We start from the raw sequence: 22780 nt of genomic DNA on the forward strand, positions 1-22780 counted from the left end.
GGGAAAAAAAAACAGGAAAAACACTTCTAGTAGATACATATCTGGTATAATTTCTAATTCCTTGATATTAATATCAAGCAAAAACTCTGATTTAACATAGTTTTGGATGTTCAACTTAATATAGAATATTAAGAGAACCCCATAAGATGTATAAAACTTTAAGAGGCAAAATTATCCTTATTTGGGTGATGTGATGATTATATACTGGAAAACTCTTAAAAAAAAAAAACCCAGAAAACTAACATCAGTACATTTCTTACCTACAATCAGAAAACATAATGGAGGTAAAGATTTCATTCACAAAAGCATTACAGATGAAGTACCGAGGAATAAACTCACCAAGAAATGTGCAAGATCTACCTGAAGAAAATTTGAAAATGCTGCTGAAATATGAAAGTACACTTGCATAAATAAATAAGAAGTTTCAAAATTATAAAGATGTCAAATTTCCCTAAATTGATCTACATTCGATATGATTTCAATCAAAATGCCAACTCTTTTGGAGGATGGTAAGGAATGTCATTAAATTATTCAAAATGCAATTTGAATAATAAATATGTAAGAATACTTAGGAAAAAACTGAAACAGCAGAAGAATGAGACCAGTCCTAGTTGTTATTAAATTATAAATCTACAATTAAAACAGGTTGATAATGGCACAGAAATCAAAATATCAGTGAAACAGAACATAGAGCCAAAAATGTACCCAGATACACATCTAGTACAACTATAATAAATTATTAAAATGGCATTTCAAGTAAGGGGGGGAAAAAGAAAGATGATTCAAAATTACTGCAGCAATTTGCTAATTATTGATAGTTGTGGGAAAATGGGATTCTTACAACATTCTTTAAAACAAATTACAGATGGAGCAAAATTTCAAATACTACAATATACTAAATTGCTAGAAGAAAAGCATGAATGTTTTTGGAATCCGAAAGTGAGTAAGGCCTTTCAAAGTCTGACCGAAAACATAGGAATCACACAGAAAAAACTCAGATAAGTCTGGCTTCATAATGGATTAACATATACTGTACTCCAAAAATAAATAACTAAATAGATAAATGAATAAGATAAATGAATAAATGACAAAAGAGGGGAAAAATATCTGTAACACTTAGTACACATGAAAAATTAATTTCCTAAATATACTATAAACTACAAAACCATAAGACAAAGATCATCTAAGAAAAGAATGGCAAAGGACGGATGTAGGGAGCTTAATAAAAAAAGAAATACAAGGTTGCTGAATCTCACTCATAAAAATTACAAGCAAAACTTGGAAAGCTTTTTTCACAGATGAGTAAAAATGAATAAATCTTATTACAATCAGAATAGTCTGGAAGCCGCAGTCCCGGTCCTGGGTCCTGGCTTCGGACCCAGCCCCACCATGAGAACACTTGCTGAACTGCTGGCGCTCCTGGCCGCCCTCCCGGCCACGGCCTCGGGCTACTTCGTCAGCATCGACGGGCCTGCCAAGGAGTGCTTCTTCCAGCGGGTCACCTCGGGCACCGAGATGGGCCTCATCTTGGAGGTGGCCAAGGGCAGCTTCCTGGACATCGACGTGGAAATTACAGGGCCTGATAATACAGGAATTTATAAAGCAGACCGGGAGTCCAGTGGGAAATACACATTTGCTGCTCACGTGTATGGAACATAATAAGTTTTGTTTTGGCAATAGGATGTCCACTATGACCCCAAAGACAAAGTGATGTTCACCGTTGATACTGGGGAGGCTCCAAAAGGACAAGACATGGAAACAGAAGCTCAACAGAACAAGCTAGACGAAATGATTAATGAGCTCGCAGTGGCGATGACAGCTGTAAAGCATGAACAGGAATACATGGAAGTTTGGGAGGGAAGACACAGAGCAATCAATGACAACACAAACAGCAGAGTGGCCCTTTGGTCCTTCTTTGAAGTTCTTGTTCTAGTTTCTATGACACTGGGACAGATCTACTACCTGAAGAGATTTTTTGAAGTCCGGAGGGTTGTTTAAAAAGCCTTTTCCCGATGATCCCAAATTCATAATTCACTGTTTACCAAACATCTTGGTCATAATAATGTCATTAGTTTCCCCATCTTTATTTTCTGAAATGTACATTCACAGCTTCTGTTTCTTTGTGATTAACAGATATTGGGGGAAAACACTTTTTTTGGAAAGTTACAGTGAAAATTTGACATGTGATTGGCATGATTTCACATTTGAATTCTTCCTTCATTATGCAGGTCCTTCCAGAACTCAAACACTGTGAGTGGAATATAGGTGTATAGTCCTTATTACATCTTCTTTCCTTTTCTTGTCATCATAAAATGCAGTTTGCTCAGAATAGTACTTTACTGATAGCACTTTACTAAAAATGACTGCATCCTTGGGATCCCTTACCCTGCAGTTCAAGTCATTAAAGATTCATTTTGTTGAGTCCTTATCAGAAACAACAATCTGAGTCTTGACATTTTCTAGCCAGCCTAACCTTTTTCCCCTTTAAAGTTTTACTTTGAACCTTAGAACTCAATCAATCACCTCCACTTAAAATTCTTGACACAAGCAGCTAATAACCATTTTTTGGTTTCTGCCTAACCTTGTAAGAAGTCTCTGTTAAAGCCAATTCTCTGGGTGGTGCAGTGAACGGTAGTTCTTTTTCTTTGTATGCCGGCACATACACTTTCTCTATTCTTGGCACGTAGGAGGTATGCATTCACATAATTGGAAAAATCTGGATTTCTGATGCCAAAGGGTTAAAAGCCTCTTGGATTTCTTTGCAGTGATATACAGCCACTATTTTATTTTTTGATCAGTGGCATTTTGGCCACTAATTAGTGTACTGAACGTTACTGTCAGTACTAGGGTTTTTGTTTCTGGTTTTTTTGGCTCTTTCTTTTTCGGCACATGTGAATTTTGTTTTGTATAAAACGAAATGATGTTCTCTTGGTCTCTGATGATGGGTTTAAAATTAAAGGAGCATCTAGTTTTGGTGTGGGGATGATCCAGGACCATGTTGTGACTGATGTATATTAGTTACTTGGACATTTTTTTTTTTGGATCTTTGCAAGGAGAAAACTACAGGTAACGAGTTTTATATAATTAATTTAAATTTGTTACAGGTTTTCATGTTCAGGATAAACAATTTTTCAACCTTGGGTGAAAATACTTGCAACAGTTTTAAGGTGACTTGTGTTTTACCTTAGGACAACTGTTGCATGCCAATTTGTGTGCGTGTGTGTGTGTGTGTGTGAAAACAGTTCAAAATTGAGTTAAAAGATTTAAATTAGTTGCTCTGAGGCATGTGGGATCTTCCTGGACCAGGGCTCAAACCCGTGTCCCCTGCATTGGCAGGCAGATTCTCAACCACTGCACCACCAGGGAAGTCCCATTTACCTAAATTTAAAATGTACGGTTTGGCCGAGCAATTTCTGGAAATGTGTCCTAAGACACAGTCACACATGTAAGCAAAGATACATGCACCGAGAGCTTTTTCCAGGATTTTTGGCAAAAAACCTGAAAAAAACCTGAAGACAGCAAAGTAATTGGAAAGTGCGCGATCCTGACAGATCCATTCATTGTGATTGGGTGCTGTTCAATCACAGAAAAATCCAGCCCGGTGAGGTACTGATGTGAGCACTTCTGAGAAATACTGAACTGGTGGCACTCGAATAAGAGCAAGAGCTCAACAGTAGGTGCCGTACAGTCCAATTTCTGGGGAAAAGATGTATGAGAAGCTCTTACCAGTGGCACCTATGCTGAGGGGGTCACCGGGGGCTCGGGCAGGATGACGTGGACTTCTTACTTCCTACCCTCTGCACGATGGAAGCTTCCTTAGTAGGGATGAATTACAGACACAGCGTTCCTCTCCTCAAATCTCTAGCACATCTGCAACGGCGCTGTGACAGTGACATTACTTCACAAGACTGTCCCAAGCACGCACGCGCTCCTGCTGTGTGTCTTTGCTCACACTTGCATGCCCATCTTCCTTGCACACCTAAATCTTGTCCCTTCTTCCAGGACTTGCTCCAAGGCCAACAATTCCACGAGGCCTTTCCAAACTCCTCAGAGTAACACTGCCCTCTTCCTTCTCAGCATTCCCATGGCACTTAAGCTGCGACACGCAGGTTGTTTGGTCTTGTTTTTTTTTTTTTTTTCCAACACGGTTTGCAATTATTCAATTATTTATTGATAAACTAATTAATTTTGCTGAATTTAATTTGCAACAGTTTTGCCTTTCATTTGCTAATTTATTTTTTCCAAGTTTTTATTCTCTATTTTCACCAATTTTTAAGCATATTAAGTGAAAGCATGCTTAACTTTATTTTGTCCTCCCCACCCCGCATTTTAGTCAATGTGAGGCATAGCATTCGCTAAATATTGTTAAATCAATTATGCGTGATAGTTCCCGCAATATCCACGTTTAAAAAAAAAAAAAGAGATCCTTGTCATTTATGATCCTAGTTCCTAGGTCATATAGCCCACATTATATTTTCTTCACTGAAAGATGTGCAGATGGTATGAATCCCACTTTTTATATTTTTATTTTTACTTATTTATTTATTTTTGGCTGTGCCCTGTGGCATGCGGGATCTCAGTTCCTTGACCAGGGATCAAACCCACGTCCCCCGCATTGGAAGCGCGCAGTCTTAACCACTGGACCGCCAGGGAAGTCCCTAACACCCAGTTTTTAGAGTAAATTCACATTTTGTACATCTGAAATCTCCCGTTCAAGGGAATCCTAAAAAGTTGCAATCTGACTTAATTCACAATTCTGATAGTAGCAGAACACTTACTTAAATAAAGCTAACAGTTTTGTACCTATTACTCCTCATACAGAAAAACAAAAAGTAGAAAACAACCTAGGCTTTTAAAACATTTCAGTAACATGAACATAACAATATTAAATCCTCATTAAAGAAAAGAAATAAATATAACATTGTAATATCAATCGATTTTATCCAGTGTAAGAAAAATTTTCAGCTTTATTTTGGTAAAACATTTCAAGACTCCCTCAGATCACAGCATACCAATAAGCAAAATGTACACATACTGATTTTATACTACACGTCAAGTCCCGAATTCCCAATCCCAGGAAAGCAAGTTGCAAAGTACAAGTGCTGATGACAACCACAGGTAGTGTTTTAAACAAAAATAAGTGAGTTTTCAGCACTTAAGTGAAATGAGGCTTTAATCAAAAACAGACAATTCCACAGGGCGTCTTTCTTCAACACTAATTAATTCAATCAAGTCTGATTTCAAGCTCAAGTGACAGTGTTATCTTCGAAGCAACCGAGACAAGGCAATCAACACTTAAATGGTATAATACCGTACGTACTATATTTTTGGGCAATCTCTAACCGCATTCCATTTTCAGACCTTGTTTTGGTGTCTAACTGAACGAGAACTAGAGAGAAGAGCTCTGACCCCACTTGGAGGAAATGCAGCGAAATTGCTCTGTCCTGGCACAAAGGCACGTTGCAACATCGATGGTCTTTAATCAATTTCCCACACGACCCGATTCACCAACAGCCTAATTCCTCCAGCTACAACTCTGATTAAGGAACACACAACTTTTAACACAAGAAAATTCTGTACTTCCAGTTTTAAAAAGCAGACAGTTCTGTGAAGAGTCTACCATTTAAACAGCATCTGAGCACATACGCACTGAGGTTTTTATCACTTCATGCCGTAAGAGAAGTTTTGATTTCAGAAGTATCATTTCATGGACCCAGCATCAAATACTGACACAATACATGTTTCATACAATATGATTTTAGAAACTTTAAGCGGCACAAAATAATCATAACATTTTTATCAAATTCAAGTTTCCAGTGATCTTAAAAAACAAAAAGGCAGATTATAACTGTTTTTGTTCAACTGAGATATCCAGTTACAGTTACTATCTAGCAAATGCTAAAGTTATGTGAAAAAAATGTCAAAGAAAATCTTTAACTTTGATAATTTCCAACCTTTTAGATATGCAGAGCTAAATATAAAATAAGAGGTTCGTCAGGCATATGAGTAATTAAGTCAAGGAGCTTTACAACCCTAACCTGCTATTAGAAGCTATTTTAGGTTTTACATAATTCCCACAGTCTTAATACCACTATTTTCCTTCAGATAAAGGAAACGACCTTTTGAAGTCATCGGCATCAGAAATGACACTTAGGAACAAGAATCACAACTATAAGTTAGGGGGAAAATGGGTCATAGCAGTTTGTCTCCAAGTATGAGGAAGGCCAGATAATCAATATACAATGGATGCAAGTTTAGAAAGCTCGGGAAGCTCGAATTTCTTTAGTTATTTTTGTTTACTAAACAATCTGAAGTAAGCATTATATTCAGTTTGAAAAACAAATAAAATTAAAAAATAAAACAAGAAAAATGCAGCCTGGAGCATTTTAGGCGTCACCAAAGGTTCTTCCCCTCCTTCCTTTGGGCACACTGTCTCACTTTTCTGTGAGACGAAAAAACACTTACCCTTAGCCACGGAAAACTATCCACTTAGCCACGAAAAAACAAAAACAAATCTCTGCTCAAAGCAGTCATACTTAAGAACACTGTGGGGTCTGCATAGGATTTTCCCTAATTTCCCACCCACCCAGACCCTGAAATCTGAAAACTTTTCTCCCACTTGCATGAAGTCTGAGCCGCTACGTGTAACCCACACCAAAAGTGCTGTCAGGTTCTTCGATGTGTCTCATTTTTTATTTTTTTTAATATTCTAAAGGGGAACTTCAGACAACTCAGAAATATGTTAAAAAAAAATTGATGATAGTTCTTAAGATTTTCAAGTAAATGCTCTCAAATCAAGTGTTATCAAGCTGCTAATTAGCAGCTAAAAATGATGAACCATTTAAATTACGTTGGAACTGTGTTTATGACAGCTTCCCCTTGTGCTCTATAAGGATTGGAGTACTCAAGTCCGCACACTAGCTACCTTCACGAAGGAATTCTTTTGACCAAAGTTTACCCTAAAACCAATTTCCTCAACTCCTTTCTTTCCCCCAAATTGTTCAAACACATTTTAAGATGTGGAAGTATAGGGCGCAGGGTGTTTTATATGGCACAGTACCCTTTAAGAAACCTAACATTTTTGTGAACGGGGAGACATTCACAACATACTTAAACTCTGTATTTACAGATATTGTTTATCGGCGCTGCATAATCTGCACTGTGAGAAAGTGTGTCGTGAGTCAAAGGATAAGCTGAAATGCTATAGTGTGATGATATATGCATTAGAGAGCTGCATAATTTAAAAGGAAAGCATATTATATATTTCAATAATTCCAACGTTTTTGTCATATGGCCTTAATTTAACATTTTTTTCTTTTTCCTTTTGCTTTTGCACTTCTATCCCAGAGAGCATCTTTTATTTTTAAGACATGTTTGAGACTATAAAGAATATGCTACTGCAACTTAATATAAATAATCCATAAGCAACATACACGGATACACATAAACAGGTCCAGGCATCAGACCACTGACGTTGTACTTTCGGGATTCACACGAATCAGTCTCGATGCATTTCTCAGGTCCTGGAGTTGCTTGGCGGGTTTCCCCACACCCTCCTCAAACCTTTTCTCCACCACGGGGAGGACCGTTTCATACAGAAAGGATGCATTCTGTCTGATAAAAGCCTTCTTCTCTGGATCTTGCTCACACCGAAGACTGTAATCCACGTGCTGAACAGCGACCAAAATGATTTCCACCAGGCTCTCCAAAAGCACCATGTGCAGCTCCGGGAAGTACAGCTTCAGTGCCTCTTCCAAGAAGCCCATGGTCTGTTTGGTGAAAGCAACCACCGTGTAACTCAGGTTCACCCAGCAGTCATCCCCCGTGTACTGCTCGAAGTTTCCCACGCCACAGCCCTTCATCTCCTCTTTGAGTTTCCCCAGGGCCTCCGGAGTCATCAGGTTCATCCTCCTCCACATCTCCTCAGAGTTGCGGTGCTTAGTGGCTTCGATGATGATTTCTTTGTAACTGTGCAAGGCCCCTTGGATGTCTTTCACCAGGAGGGCGTGGATGATGAAGGTGAGGTCTAGGCCGATGTCGCTCAGTTGTTGACAGTGCTCCTTGGCCACTTTTACACACTCAGCCGCCGTGGAGAGGCTCTCCTTACTATCAAACACCTGCTTGCTAAAAGCATCCACAAACATGCCCATGGCGGACCTCGCCCAGACCACAAAGGCAGAGTAGCAGCCGCTGTCGGTGCCCGCAAAGTCCGTCTCAAATTCCCTGGCGGTCTCCAGAAGGCTGGTAAAGAAGACGTGGCAGAGCTTATGAATGTAGAGTAAAGTGGCACCTTCGATGCGAAGCTGGCGTATCGCAGTATGCACAGCCGCTGCCCTGTTTCTCAAGAAGAGCTCACAAGCCTTCGTGCACTGGCCAAGCCGGATTAGCTGAGAAACCGCCCGGCGGGTGGCCTTGGGACCACCTCTCAGGGACCGACCTGGGGACAGTTCAAACACTAGCACCTCAGTGAGCTGGCCGACGCGCTCATCCACTCTGGCCCTTAGTTCTTTTACAGGAGGTGGGCTGGGCTTATCTTCCAGGTAATGGTTCAGTTTATCCAGCAGGTCGACGGCCCCTTCAAAGTCCCTCTGGGCAATACAGACATCCAGGTCTTCAGGCAATTCCTGGATCCATTCCACGGAGAGGTCCACCTTCTCTTCTTCTGCCTCGGGAACAGCTGGCTCGCCGTCGTCTTCGTCCTCAAATGGGTTGCTGGCCTTGGAAGTCACCTGAGGTGGCCCTCGAGGGGCAGCTGCCTCCTCCTGCCCCCTGCGTCTTTTTTCACTGAGGGCCCTCTTGGTTTCCTCCAGCACTTCCAGCCACTCTCGTTTGATTTTTGCGTTTTCCGCTTGAAAAATACGGCTCTCGGGAAACATGAGCAGCTTGAACATGTCCTTCATGGGCGGGTTGTCCTTGACATTGACCACGGCCAAACCATCCAGGGGATAGAGGGCGTTGTAGCGATACATCCCCCGCCGCTGTGGCAGCCAAGTGGCCACCAGCAAACAGTCGTTCATGAGAAAGCCGTGCACCCGCTGCAGCTGGGTCATGTGGTCCGCCTCGTATTCCACCAGGTCCCCGTTGTACACCAGGTACTGACCCGGCGTCTCCAGCAGGTGCCTGCAGCCTTCCACCTTCTCAAGCAGGGTGGTGAGAGTGCGCTGCTTTCCTTCCTCGCCTGGCCCGGAACTGTCGCGGGAGGCGCCCCCGGGGCTGGGGAAAAAGCCAGCCTGGCCCCGGAGGTGGTCGCGGCCCCCCGCGCCGCCTCCCCCCTCCTCCCCTCCGGAGGCGGCGGCGGCCCCCGCGGCGGCGGCAGCCGGCAGCAAGGTAAGCGGGATGCTCTCCAGGCTGCTCTTCTGCTCGGTCAGCAGGTGGCTGAGCTGATACATCTCGCTCTCCAGGTAGGAGATCTCGCGGGCCGTCTCTATGAACTGTCGGTAGTTCTGGTAGACGTTGCGCTTCAGGTTCTGCGCCGTCTCCTCCGCCAGCGCCTGGATGCGCTGCCGGTGCTCCTGCAGGTCTCGGTCTCCGTCCGACTGCTGCGAGAGCTGCTTCACGTACAGCCGCGCCTCGAAGCCGTCCGATTCCAGCTGCCGCCGCAGGCGGCTCGCCCCGCTGTCTGACATCGCCATCGCCATTTCCGTCCGGGACTCACGCAGTCCCTGTCACTATCGCCGTCGCCGGTGCCGCCGCTGTCGAGGCCCACTCAAGCCGGGTCCAACTCCAGGGCTGCGGAAGCAGGCTGGAAGAGAGACGAGTACGCCTGCGCCCGGCTATGAACTTCAGACACTGCGCCTGCGCAAGAGGCCGGGAGCAGGCGGTGCGCCTGCGCAGCAGCGCCAGCGGCCTAGGGCGCATGCGCCGAAGAAGCTATCGCGGAAGCGAGTGGAGGGCGGGGCAGAGAGACGTAGGTACTGCGCCAGAACCGAGTGTGACGTTGGTGTTTGACGTTACTCGCGAACCGTGAAGGGGGTAACCAGGTTTCTGAAACCTGCCTCCGGCTCAAGCCCTGGGAACCCAAGTTTTGAGCCCACTGGGAGGTGCTGTCACGGGGGGTTCTTTTTTTTTTTTTGAGCCTCAGAAGCTTGACTTTGGCGTCTGGGACAAGTTTCGTTCTCGAGCCAGTTTGCCTGAGTCTCGCGAGATCGGCGGGCTGACCCGCGGGCCGGTATCTCCTAGGAGGAGCTCGACCCGGCCGTCCGAGGCTCCGGGACGTGGAGTCCCCCGGCCTGGACCCCGGCAGCCATGGATGAGGACCTGGTTTTGGCGCTGCGGCTTCAGGAGGAGTGGAACTTGCAGGTCTCGGAGCGCAATCTGGCCCAGGAGCCCCTGTCTCTGGTGGACGCGTCCTGGGAGCTGGTGGACCCCACCCCCGATTTGCAGGCCCTGTTTGTGCAGTTCAACGACCGTTTCTTCTGGGGCTGTCTGGAGGCGGTCGAGGTGAAGTGGAGCATGCGAATGACGCTGTGAGTCCCGAGCCGCGCCGGGGGCGGGGGGCGCCGGCGGCCTCAGCCCGGGCTCTGGAGCTGCGGGCAGGCGGCCCGTCGGTCCTGTGTCCCTTCCCTTCCTTGCCCTTCTCTGTCCCGCCCAGACAGCGTCAGGGGAGCCCTGTGGCCCACCCCGCGGCGGTTTGGCTTGTAAGGGGACGTTCCTTGGCGTTAGGACGATGAGCTGACCCTTTTCTGATGGGGCTGACGGGAGCGCTTTAGGACCCAGGCGGGAGAAGCAGCCGGAACCCGCCCCTGAGAAAGGAGGCCTGGGCCGCGGCTTGCTTTCTTCCCCGGGACGCGTGCAGTCCCTGCCGGGTTCGGCGGGTTCCGCCGCTGGGCCGCGAGCTCGCGGGTCGGGGTCGGGAAGGGGCTGGCGTTTCCCTACTTCTGGGTCCAGGGGATCTTCGGGGGGGGCGGGGTGCGTCTCAAAGCAGCCCTTTCCGGCACGCCGAGTCCGGGAAATGCCGGCTCCAGGTAACCTGCTCCTGCATACGAACGGAGTTGAGAAGTTGACGGTGCGGTTCGAGGCCACCGCGCTTGCTCTTGGATGGAGGCGAAGCGCCCTGAAGTAAGAGATGAAGGTACGACACGGAAGTGTGTTTCTAGTGCCATGCTGCTGCGTATGTGGGTTTCCTCGATACTTCTGGACATAGGCTGCTGGAGACCTGGCCGTCACCGCCACCGACGACTGACCGACGGTGGCGTGTAGGGAGGAGGCGGGGAGCGGCAGAACGGGACGGCCTTCTTCGAGAGCTCTTACGGCCCGGCTGCGGTTCGGGGAGCCCCTGCTGCTCACGTGCCTCCCTAACTGGCGCTAAAGGCAGGGACCGCCCCGCCGAGCGGCTGCGCGTGCGCTCTCGAGAGAGCCGCCCCCCTCCCGCCCCAGAGCCCACTCAGTCTGGACCGTGCGACAAGGAACCAGCGGTTGCCCTTTCCCGTCCGCTTCCCTTTCGCGTATGTTTGCTAAGCGACGGTTTTGTGGTGGTTGTTTTCCAGGTGCGCTGGGATATGCAGCTACGAAGGCAGGGGCGGAATGTGTTCCATCCGCCTCAGTGAACCCCTCTTAAAGTTGAGACCAAGAAAGGATCTGGTGGAGGTATTCTTTGCGTGAACCTGATGCTTAGCTCAGTAATTCAGAAACGCGTGTTACTGGTTTAGACTGCTGTAAATTAACTTGTGCACGTGAAGAAGAAAAAACCCGTTTTCCCTCACTGCGAACTTTTATTGTGGGGCAAATAATAGTGATTCCCTTATAATCTTACCGTGTTTCGAAGATAGAGGCTTTCAGGTCCGTCACCCAATTTGATCTTTACGGTAATCCTGTTTATGTTCAGGGTGTGTTGTCCTCATTTTTATAAATGAGATAATCAAGGTTCAGAGAGGCAAAGTGGTTGGTTTAGAAGCAGAGAGAAACTTACGATCCAGATCTTTGTTTTGAGACACACAGATTTTGATTCTCCTCTGTTCAGCCGCCATGGTGTCCTCCCAGGACGTGTAGCTGAGCTGGCAGAACAAACCAGCGTGAGGGCACACTGCATATCTAGAGCTGGTGGTCACTCCTACTACCAAAATGGAGCTGTAGGAGCTGTCAGACTATGTTTAGTTGAGTCGAATAGTTGCCTGAAGATCCCCAAGATACAGCCAGTGTGAGTGGTCTTGCCCCAATTATATCACCTGAAACGTATGCACTAGAGGGCATAGGTGGTAGAGGTTGGATGGGAAATAAGTTAAAACATGCTTGGAAATATGTTTTTAAGGGTAATAAAAGGTAATGGGTTTCACAACAATGTGAATGTACTTAGCACTACTGAACCGTACACTTAAAATGGTTAAGGTGGTAAATTTTATGTTACTTTTTTTTTTTTTTTACCATAGTTTTAAAAAGGTAAATAGTCACTAAATGTAAAATGGTACAACAGAAATAACTCAATTAATAAGAAAGAAAAGAATAAAGGAACAAAGCCCAGGTCAAATAAAGAGAAAGGTGGACATTAAAACAGCAGTTATTGTGTTAAATGTACATGGACCAAACACTCCAGTTAAAAACATGAAACGACATCCTAGACTAACAGAGACATGCTTAAAATAAAGACACACATATGTTAAATATAAAAGGATGAGAAAAAGCATATCATCCAAATACTAGACAACAGAAAACTGTTATGGCTCTATTAGTATTAATCTAAAGATTTTAAGGGAGGAAGTTTTACTAGAAAAAAGGGAGACATTTTATAATGATAGAATAATCTATTAAGTAAAAACACATAATGACCCTAAAAGTAATAACATAGCTTTAAACGACATGAAGCATCAATTAGCAGAAACAAAAAGAGAAATAATCAATCCACAGTCATAGTTGCAGATGTTAACAGAACTCCGTTGGTAATTCAATGAATAAGCAGAAAAAGAAAATAGTAAAAATTAAAAAAAAAAACAAAAAGTTGAACAATATGATTAACCAGATCAACCTTACCAGGAGCCCTAATTGGAACAGCCCTAACTGAAAACTGCTTAATGAATATTTGTTGCATAAATGATTAACACATGAACAATTTTTTTCATTTTAAGGTAATGGGCAAGAAGAAAATGGGAAATAGGTGCTAATGCTTCAAGTGAGCATTTGCTGTTGGCAGAAAGTTCTAACATCAGATCAGGAAGGTGGACAGAGGAAGAATAGGGGGACTCTGGCCTGTATAGAAAGTAGCTGCCTAAATTATGATCAGTAGGATTCAGAAAAGAAAAAGACTTAAACTGGTTGAGGAGGTCAAGAAAAGCTTCAGAGATGTGGATTTTATTACTAGTAACAGCACCACGCCTACCACTCACTATTGAGCACCTACTGTGTGCCGGACTAACCTAGTTATTCTAGTGTTTGCCTTTACCACAGCCCTGCAAGATTAGGATATCTCCATTTTCAGGATGAGGAGCGAGTTGTAACTTGTCCAGGGTCACGTGGAGAGTGAGTACCAGATCCTTGGTTTAGGCTCTGGTTTCCCTGCTCTAAAGCTCTTGTCCTGTCCCCTTAGAACTGTTACTGCTGCAAATTAAAACATGGGGGTGAGCGTGACAGGACAGGTTGGATTCTCACATGTACACAGAGTAGAGGAGACTGTCTTGGCAGAAGGAATGGGAGTGCTGTGAACAAAAGCGAGGCCACTAAACTTATGGCATGTTTAGGATCAGAAGTAGTTGGTTTTGGCCAGATATAGAACAGTGGTGGGACATAGAGGTATTTTGGGACCGTGTTGTGTAGAGCCTAAATGTGGAAAATGGTAGATATATAAAAATAGAAGTGTTCAGTATAATGCCATGTCCCATTTTCAAGATGTGTTTAAATTGAACCAAATATCGGGAACCTAAGTAGTTTCTCCTTTCTGAGAATAGTTATCATTATTTCAGAATGTTGAGAGACGTCTGAAATTTAGAATGGCTTTTGACTCTAAGTCTCAATAGAGTGACATTTTCTTGAAAAGATAGAGTTGATCATTTTAAAAGGGATGGTTTCATAATGACCAAGTTAAAATGTTTGATTCTCCCATTTTGCTGTTCAGCATAATTTTATAAGACTAAAATTCATTAATGCCAGTCTAGTTCTTCTGATGGAAATTCTTTTTTTCACAAAACTATGGAGGATTATGAAAAAGGTATGCTTTTGAAGACCTTTATGATTTTCACTTTTTGTATCCACATTTTTTTAGAATAAAGTATGAAATAGCAGCCTTAAGTGCTTTTGTTAACTTTGCACCTAAACGCATCCTTGGTGTGGAATGAGCAGGTTTTACTGTTTGTTTTAAATTTTTACATGATTCAGAATCCCAAAACTATAGAAAGCTGTACACAAAGAAATCTTGATCTCCCCCATCCCTCTATTCTGAACTCTCTACCTACTAAAGGATACTGTTATTAGTTTCTTTTTTCTATCGTTCTGTTTTGCCAATATTTATATCCACTCTTATCCCCTCCCCACCACAGAGCATACTTCTTATACAAAATTCTGTGTATACTCTTCTGTACTTTGCCTTTTTTCATTAAAATGATAGTCTGTAGCCTCCTCCAAATCATTTCATAGAGAAATTTTTCCTTCTTTTTTATGGCTGCATGGAATTCCATTATGTGGCTCTTCTTTCAACAAGGCCCCTATTGCTAAACACTGTTTTCACTCTTTTGCTTTTGTAAGCAGTGCCACCGAGAAAATACCTCATATGTACGGCCTTTCATTTTAGTCTGGGTATTGCTGAGTTCAACGATAAATGGATTTGTAATTTTGTTAGATGTTATCAAATTCTCCTCCCCAGGGAGAGGAGAATTTGAACCATTTTGCACTCCTACCAGTGATATATGGGAGTGCTTATTTTCCCTTAGCTTTACTAATGGTGTCAAACTTCAGGAGTTTTACCAATCTTGATAAGCAGGAAGTGGTATACTAATGTATTAATTTGCATTTCTGTTTTTATAAATGATGTTGAACACTTTTCATATGTTTACGGATCATTTATGTTTCATTTTCTCTGACCTGTCCGTGACATTTGCCTATTTTAAAATTGGATTGTTGGTCATTTCCCTGTGGACTTTTAGGAGTTCTTTATATTTTAGGAATTAATAGGCTGTGAGATGGTTGCACCTGTATTTTTCTGAGTTTCTTTTTTCGCTTTACTTATAAAATTTTTTCCCCATACAGAATTTTTAAATTTTCATGTAGTTGAATTTGTCAGTCTTTTCTACTGGATTTTGATTAATAATTAAAAAGACTTTCTTGGAATAGGGAGTTCTTAGCCTGGGACCTACAGAGCTGTGGATATTATAGAGGCAAAGTTTTGTGAATGTGTGCTTATGTAAGTTTTCTAGAAAGATCGTTCATGACTTTGTTCAGTATCTGAACGGAGCCTGTGATCCAGAGAAGGTTAAGACCCCAGGTAGAGTAAGAAAATGCATTTTTATTTTCAAAAGCACCATAACAAATTAATTTGACTGTTTTCTGTTTCAGACCCTCTTGCATGAGATGATACATGCCTATTTATTTGTCACGAATAACGATAAAGATCGGGAAGGGCACGGTCCAGAGTTTTGTAAACATATGCATCGCATCAATCGCCTGACGGGAGCCAATATAACGGTATATAAAGCCACACACATTTATGATATTCAGTAGTTATTTATTCAGTACTTCCTGAAAATAGAGAAGTGGGTAGAAACGAATACTGTGTTTGAGGATTTTCCACAGCAAGTGAGAGGCCCAGAGAAGCTGGCTGGCTTGTCGAGGACCACGTAGGCCGAGGGCGGCCGCACCAGCGATACCCTGAAGGCTCCAGCCACAACTAGGGCAGCGCGTTGCACAGGGTTACTGCAGGCCTGCGTGCCTCTCCTCTGGACGACTACCGTCCGCTCCTGATTTTGTTGCCTCGTTGTCGTCTCCCCCTCCAGTCTGTCCCATATTCTGCTACCATTTCATATGTCATTCCCTTCATCAGAAGTCTTTGATTCGTATTTCTGCATGATATCGTAGGAGGTGGCGGAGCCTGGGGTCAAAAAAGCAGGAAGAGTCAGGTTGCTTGCGTCCAGACGCTGGCGCCACTGATTCACTGTGGGACCCGCTGATCTCTTCTACGCTTCAGTTTACTCACGTGAAAGGAGGGTAATGACAGCACCTACCTGTCGGGTCCTGTGAGGCTTAGAGGAAGTACGTGCAAAACATTTTAGCACAGTTTGAATACTCGTTAAATATTAGTTGTTTTTGTTATTACTGATTCATTTTTTCAGATAACCTTGCTCTTCCTTTTCTCTTACCTTCTGCAACCCTCCTGCTTATGTCTTAACATTTCTAACTGGACTTTGCACCTCCGTGCCTGTCCTCATATACCCTCTTCCTAAAATATGCCACTTCTCCTATTTTCTGTCAAAATGATCTCCATCTTTACAGTGAGATACAACTTCTCCCTCCTCGGGACCTCCTCAGCAGATATTTAACCTTTTACACTATTATATTCTACTTTCATACCTCTCACAGGATGGCTCTTGCCTATCTTTACATACCTCTGCATAAGATCTGTAATGTAGTGCCTCCACAGGCGCTTAGCAAATATTGAATGGAACCAAACAGAAATATTAATTCCTACAAAGATTAAATGCCTTGGTGTGTTCAGCTATTTCCTTCCTTTAAAAGGCAATAAAGGCCAGTGTGATGGAAAGCTAGAAGTGCTCACCCCCCGTGTATTATTTTCTAGCCGTCATTTTAGTTTTCTAGAGAGCTCATTTAATTACCGGACAGAGTTCCTTCGACATCAGGGAAGCGGCTTGCATTAACACAATCACATAAAATCCAGATTAGCAAAAGAATTACGGAGTTGCTAGTATAAAAGACTTTTAGTTTCTTCATTAGAATTTACACTTTAAGCAAAATCCTAGTATACTTCCTGTTGTTCAGTTGGAAGAGGATATGCCCTTTTAACTTGGATGTCTTTGTGTTTTCATCTAGGAGGTTTAATCAAGTGGACACCCCTTGCTTTCATGGGTTACATCAGGTTACAGCAGACTCCACAGGGCATCCACATTGAGAACAATTTTATTTTAGTGACTACATTGTTAAAAAGTTACATCCCCAGGCTATAGGAAGTACAGAAGTCGGAAGCAAAACAGATCCAGTTCCCTGTCGTCTTTGCCGCTGAATTGTTAAGCGGGGTGTTCTCAACATGAGAGAGCGGGCAGGGTCTTGCAAACCTCCATGCTCCCAGACCCTCTGTCCTCCAGTCTCTTCTGCACCGGCTATAATTTGCATTGTTTGCGTGCTTGCCAAATAATAGAGTTTGTTTGCTTATAATGGAGAGATGGTGATTATGAAACTATTTATCTGTAGAGTTATAGAAAGCTTAGCATTCTTTCCCACAAGGGGACTTTACTAAAGAGTTAAATGCAAAACTCCTATGCTGTTGCTCCTTCTCTAAGTAGTAATGTTTCACTCACAGGACAGAAGGAAAAGGTGCTCAGAGTCATTCAGGAGTATCAATTTTTAAATGGCGCCCTGCCATCCTCGGTACTACCAGGGTGGGAGGGCTAACCGTCCTTTCTGTCTCCTGCTCAGGTTCTAAGTAAGATTTCATCTAGAGGGTGAAACAAACGGATCCTGTTTAAGGACTGAAAAGCACATTTACAGAGAATTTTATTTGACTCAATGAAGCTTTTCACTCAGACTGAGCACCTTCCCTGTGCCAGGCCGGCAATAGCCACTAGGGGTACCAGCTGAGAACATTCAAGTCCTGGAGAGCTTTTCACCTATAATCAGATGAAGTGATAGCCCGAAGGCTTATTATGAAGACATGGGCGGGGCCGGGCGCATGTGCAGAGCGGGTGTGACAGACGCTGCGCGAGGCCTGGCGCTTGTGTTTGGGTCCAGCATTTACAGGAAATAGTCCTCAGAGCCCTTTGGTTACTTACAGGGGAAGATTCCAACTTGGCAGTGGGAACAATTCTTATTTATTACAGCATTATATAAAATCTTGTCTTTATCCTGGTTTTTTGTCGTTTAGAAATAGGGTTTCTAAAACTTTTAGCATTTATGGAAGCTTTTTGTTTTTTTTATTTTTAATTTTTTTGTCTTCTAGTCTCACCTTTTTCTGTCTTTACACAGTTCATGAAGCACTAAATTAAGTGCTGCTGTTTCCCGTTAAAATGAACTTTTGAAGAGAAGCTAAATATCGTTACTGTCTTTCCCAAAGCACAACTGCAGAAAGCTCTGGGAAACTGGAAAGTTAAAAAAGGGGGCGGGGGGCTGCTTATATATTGCTCATCTATTTTCTTACACTTGTTAACCTGCCTACTTAACGCTGACAGCTTTGTCTCGACCCAGGTGTACCATACTTTCCACGACGAGGTGGACGAGTACCGGCGACACTGGTGGCGCTGCGATGGGCCGTGTCAGCACAGGAAGCCGTATTACGGCTACGTGAAGCGCGCCACCAACAGGGCGCCCTCTGCGCAGGACTGCTGGTGGGCTGAGCACCAAAAAACCTGCGGCGGCACCTACATCAAAATCAAGGAGCCCGAGAGCTACTCAAAGAAAGGCAAAGGAAAGACAAAACTAGGAAAGCAGCCAGCATCAGAAGCAGAGAATAAAGGTAACTCTGCTTATGTTCTTCCAGCTTTTCCACGGCTGTGGCTGTAACGCAAAGACAGTGCTGTCCATCAGAGAACTGGCGTTAGATGAGCTTAAGGATCGTTTCCAGTGTAGACGTTTTCAAGTGTGGACTTAAGGGACAAAACAAAAATCCCATTGTCCATGAAATGGTGGTAGAAAAATATCCTCTGCTGTATATAGATGTGAGTAAAAGTAGACGTAGTTTCCACTGCTAAAATTTGAGGGTAAAGTCCCTTTCCCTATCCTGACTCACTGGGTCATTAGGATAGAAAGAGAAGGCAAAAAGATTGTCAAAATGAAAACAGTAATTCAAATAACAATGCCCGGAATGTAAGTCCTAGCTACACCCCTTCCTATCAGTTGGAGCCTATCCAAGTGACTTCTGTTGATGTATGTATTTTCATAGGGAGAAGAATGGGAAAAGGATATGACATGTATTATGCTAGTACTTCATCTTCAAGATTTATCCCTTTCCTGTGCAGTTCAGAGTTACTGCCTTTTTTTTTTTTTCTTTCTTTTAAATTTTTTTTAGCTCTATGATGTCTTTCCCTTTTTTTTTTTTTTAAAGTCTTTATTGAATTTGTTACAGTGTTGTTTCTGTTTTCTGTTTTGGTTTTTTGGCCTGGAGGCATGTGGGATCTTAGCTCCCTGACCAGGGATCGAACCTGCACCCCTTAGCATTGGAAGGCGAAGTCTTAACCACTGGACCGCCAGGGAAGCCCCTAGAGTAACTGCCTTTTGAAGGGGTAACAAGGTTACTAAAGTTAATGCTTCTTCCCTTGGGAAGTTGTGGATTTGATGTGATAAGGACTCAACAGACACACACTGTGTTTCTCAAATTCTGAAGTGTTTATTAGTAAGTTGAGAAGTGATAGAAGAATTTAAGTGGAGAGATTATGTCCTCAATTTTGTGAGTTGGGAAGATAAGAATGCGGTAGCAGATTTTTCCTTTCTGGAATGACACTTAAGAATACTAAAAGCAATTTTCAAGGTAAAAGTGACTTTGCTGTCGATGTTTGCGTGATGGAACTGCTTATCTCGATATGAGAGGGTGTTTTTGTCCCGTATGTTTTCTCAGTACCACAGCTTTCTACTGCCGAGGATTGTCCGGCTCCCAGTAGTAGAAAGCTACAACACAGTTCCGATGCAGGACAGAAGGAGTAGTTCTTCACTTGGAAAAGCTGTCCATTAGCTTAATATTTGTTACGGTACGAACTTTGAGCCAAGGAAGAATCTTATTTGCTTCTTTTGCAGGTAAACCGAACAGAGGAGAGACACAGTTGTTAATCCCTTTCAGTGGGAAAGGGTATGTTCTAGGGGAAACCAGCAATTTGCCTTCATCTGGGAAATGTATCACTTCACATGCTGTTAAAACCCAGGATCTTTTAAATCAGGGCCATTCAGCAAATGCCTTAAGACCCAATTCGAAACCTGAGGTGACATTTGAACAGAACGGTTCACGTGGAAAAACCTCCCTAGTCTCCGCTGCCCTCAGTTCCGGTCACCAAAGTGTTGTCAGCAACTACTTCTCGAGCGTCGCGGTCCCCAAGCGCGAGGCTTTCGGAAGTGTGAGTGGGTCTCCGATGAAGAGCCTCACGGCTGGTGACGTCACTAAAAACTCGGTCTCTTCTAGTGCTCAGAGGAGGGTGACATCTTCTAAGATACCCCGAAGAAATCCTTTCAAAGCAGTGGAATCGACGTCTGTGGCTGCACCCCAGGATGCAGGTGGGCCTGAAGATAAATTCCCACGTAAACGACCCAGGCTCGAAGACAGGACTGTTTTCGAGAACTTTTTTATCAAGAACGAGCAAACGCAGAGTGGTGGTAACGAGCCAGCGTGCGGTTCACGTCCTACGGCTGCAGCACAGAACGCCGGCAGTTCATCTCGTCAGAGCAGAATGGTTCACTGTCCGGTTTGTCAGAGTGAAGTTGCGGAGTCTCAGATTAACGAGCACTTGGACTGGTGCCTTGCAGGTGCTGAAACAAATCCCTGAAGGATGAGTGGGTCTCACCCGTCCCCCCGGGTCACCTCATAGCACAGTGTCAGCCGCTCAGGAAGGTCTGCGTAGTGCCGCTTATAACCTAGTTCACCCGTATTAAATGTTCTATTTTATATATACATATACGAAATTGTAATTTAACACATTTTATGTCTAAAGGTGCTGTAATTCACTCTTAGGTATACTGTAGCCCAGAGTTTGTTCTGGATGCCTACATGTATAATTTTTAGATACTTTTGTTCTTTCTTGCTTTTAAAAGTATTTAAATCTGTTAATCTTTTTATTTGCATATTTTCCGTAAAATAGTCAGTGAGGAATCCTGTCAGGTGTTTGGTTAAATTGAATATTCCTTTATTAATATTAAAACTCATTCCCAGAACTGGTAATATTCATAGTATCGGACATATTGACCAAAAATACAACCTAGTTGTTTTCCAGTACTCAAGGTTTTTGGTTTTTCTTTTTTTTTTTTTTTTTTTCTTCAAAATTTTAACAGGAAATACAATTTCCTATATTATAAAGATTTTAATTTCTCTGTTTCACTAAAAGGTGGCAGCAGATTTTAGGTTAAAGTAGATAAACAGAGTAAAATAAATTTCGTTTGGAATATCGCTAGTAACAAATAGCCACTGTAATTCTGTAGGCCAGAGTTGAGCTGATTTCTCAGAATTTTAGCAAAATGACTGGTTAAAACTCGGTACTAAGTAACTGGCATATATAACATAACCAAGTTGCCTAGTTTATGTACAAGTGGACCATCATCTGGAAACAGTATTATGAACCTTAAGCCAAAGTTGAAACCATTTAGGAATACCATTTGTGTATGTAAAAAAGTATATTTCTTTTAAAAAACATTCTTTTCCACGTCCCAGCAAAGGGTCAGAGATAGTTTGATCCATTTACTTTTTTGTCTCATGGCTCTACCGCCAGCGTGTTGGCATAGTTTCAGGGCCTTAGTTCACAGGTTCTCTTTTTCTTAACTTTGTTGCAACATGACTTCACATAACATAAGGTGCAGCTGGGTTCCCCGCTGAGTGCCCACTACCCGGGGGCAGTTAGAGAACATTTCAGTTACTGTGAAGTGTCCTCATGGGCGCCCCTTCCCAGTCAACACCCAACACCCCAGAGTAACCACTGTTTTTGTCTGTCACCACAGGTTAGTTTAGCTTGTTTTTAAACTTCATGAAGTAGTACCTTTGTTGCTATGGGTAGCAGAAGTTCAGTCTTTTCATTGCTCTGTAGTATTTGTATGAATATGCCCGAGTTTATATATCATTCTGATATTAATGGACATTGGAATTATCTCCAGTTTGGGGCTGGCCATTCTGAATAATGCTGCTAAGAACATTCTTACTCATTTCTGCTGAGCATATCCCCAGTCTGGAATGCAGGGTCACCAGGTGCATTTGTGTTTAGCTTTAGTAAATGCTGCCAGTTTACAGTCCTGCCAGCAGTGTATGAGAGCTTGTTGTTCAGTGGTCCTAATGCTGTTGTCTGTCGGTCCCTTTCATTTTAGCCTGTCTGGTTGAGTGTTTACGAGTTTTGATATTTCTTAAGCGTGAAGTTACACAATAGTATTTAATAAATATTTATAGATAAATGACTTAAAATGTGTATTATGTTGAATATATACCGTTACACTTTCATAGAGGATCATTTTCTCTACTTCAGTTTAACAAATTTCGTGCAGTTAAACATTTTTGGGGGGCGGAGGGGTGCAAAACCGTACAAGGTTCTGGGGCTGTGAAGTAAGTAAGAGCCCATGTCCTCAAGGAGCTTTACAGCCTAGCTGGGGAGTGAGACAGAAGCAGAGCGGTTTCAGCATAGTAAGTGCTCTGATGGGCTTCTGCTAGGTGCTGTGGGAACTTAAAAGGACAATCAATCAGTGTAATAGCCCAGGGCTTCAGGGAATGGAGGAGACAAATTCTACATCCGGTTGAGTCTTCTAGGGCAAGTCAGGTTCGCCTGGGGTGGGGGGAGGATAGAAGGGGCCTTGCACAGAAGGAACACAAAGGCTTGGAAACAGACGGGCACATTCGACTGGGAGGACTAAGCCGTTCCCAGTGGACACAGTGTGTGTAAGATGTGAGGGGTAAGATGGCAGAAGGAGAAGGACTGCAGACAGGACGGATGTAAGCAGAGCTGGGGGGCAAAGAGACCCA

At 43.3% G+C, this 22780-nt stretch overlaps 3 protein-coding genes and 1 pseudogene across 5 annotated transcripts in view; 2 read left to right on the forward strand and 2 right to left on the reverse strand.

Annotated features, from left to right (window-relative positions):
• The first annotated feature begins 1389 nt into the window (after positions 1-1389).
• Positions 1390-2070, forward strand: LOC132350800 (transmembrane emp24 domain-containing protein 2-like; annotated as a pseudogene).
• A 2879-nt stretch (positions 2071-4949) lies between these two features.
• EXOC8 (exocyst complex component 8) lies at positions 4950-9760 on the reverse strand. Its single transcript, XM_059900349.1, has one exon. It carries the CDS (start codon positions 9636-9638, stop codon positions 7461-7463), a length of 2178 nt encoding a protein of 725 aa, XP_059756332.1. The 5' UTR covers positions 9639-9760; the 3' UTR covers positions 4950-7460.
• Positions 9761-9900: 140 nt separating this feature from the next.
• On the forward strand, positions 9901-22228 carry SPRTN (SprT-like N-terminal domain). 2 transcript variants are annotated; one of them, XM_059900457.1, is made up of 5 exons: positions 9901-10466; positions 11487-11586; positions 15475-15603; positions 18331-18598; positions 19873-22228. In XM_059900457.1, the coding sequence occupies exons 1-5, from the start codon at positions 10246-10248 to the stop codon at positions 20610-20612; spliced, it is 1458 nt and encodes a 485-aa protein (XP_059756440.1). In that variant the 5' UTR covers positions 9901-10245; the 3' UTR covers positions 20613-22228. The 2 variants fall into 2 exon arrangements, with proteins under 2 accessions (XP_059756440.1, XP_059756441.1); XM_059900458.1 differs by lacking the exon at positions 9901-10466 and adding an exon at positions 10892-11071.
• Positions 15623-22780, reverse strand: part of EGLN1 (egl-9 family hypoxia inducible factor 1) — a 71413-nt gene continuing 64255 nt past the window's right edge. Inside the window, exon 2 of one of the 2 annotated variants that reach the window (XM_059900466.1) lies at positions 15623-16006. In XM_059900466.1, the coding sequence (XP_059756449.1) occupies positions 15863-16006 (144 nt within the window). In that variant the 3' untranslated portion in view covers positions 15623-15862. The remainder of the gene's footprint in view (positions 16007-22780) is intronic. The other variant, XM_059900463.1, reaches the window with a different exon arrangement.

Source organism: Balaenoptera ricei, chromosome 16 (genome assembly GCF_028023285.1).
Source record: "Balaenoptera ricei isolate mBalRic1 chromosome 16, mBalRic1.hap2, whole genome shotgun sequence".
NCBI lineage: Eukaryota > Metazoa > Chordata > Mammalia > Artiodactyla > Balaenopteridae > Balaenoptera > Balaenoptera ricei.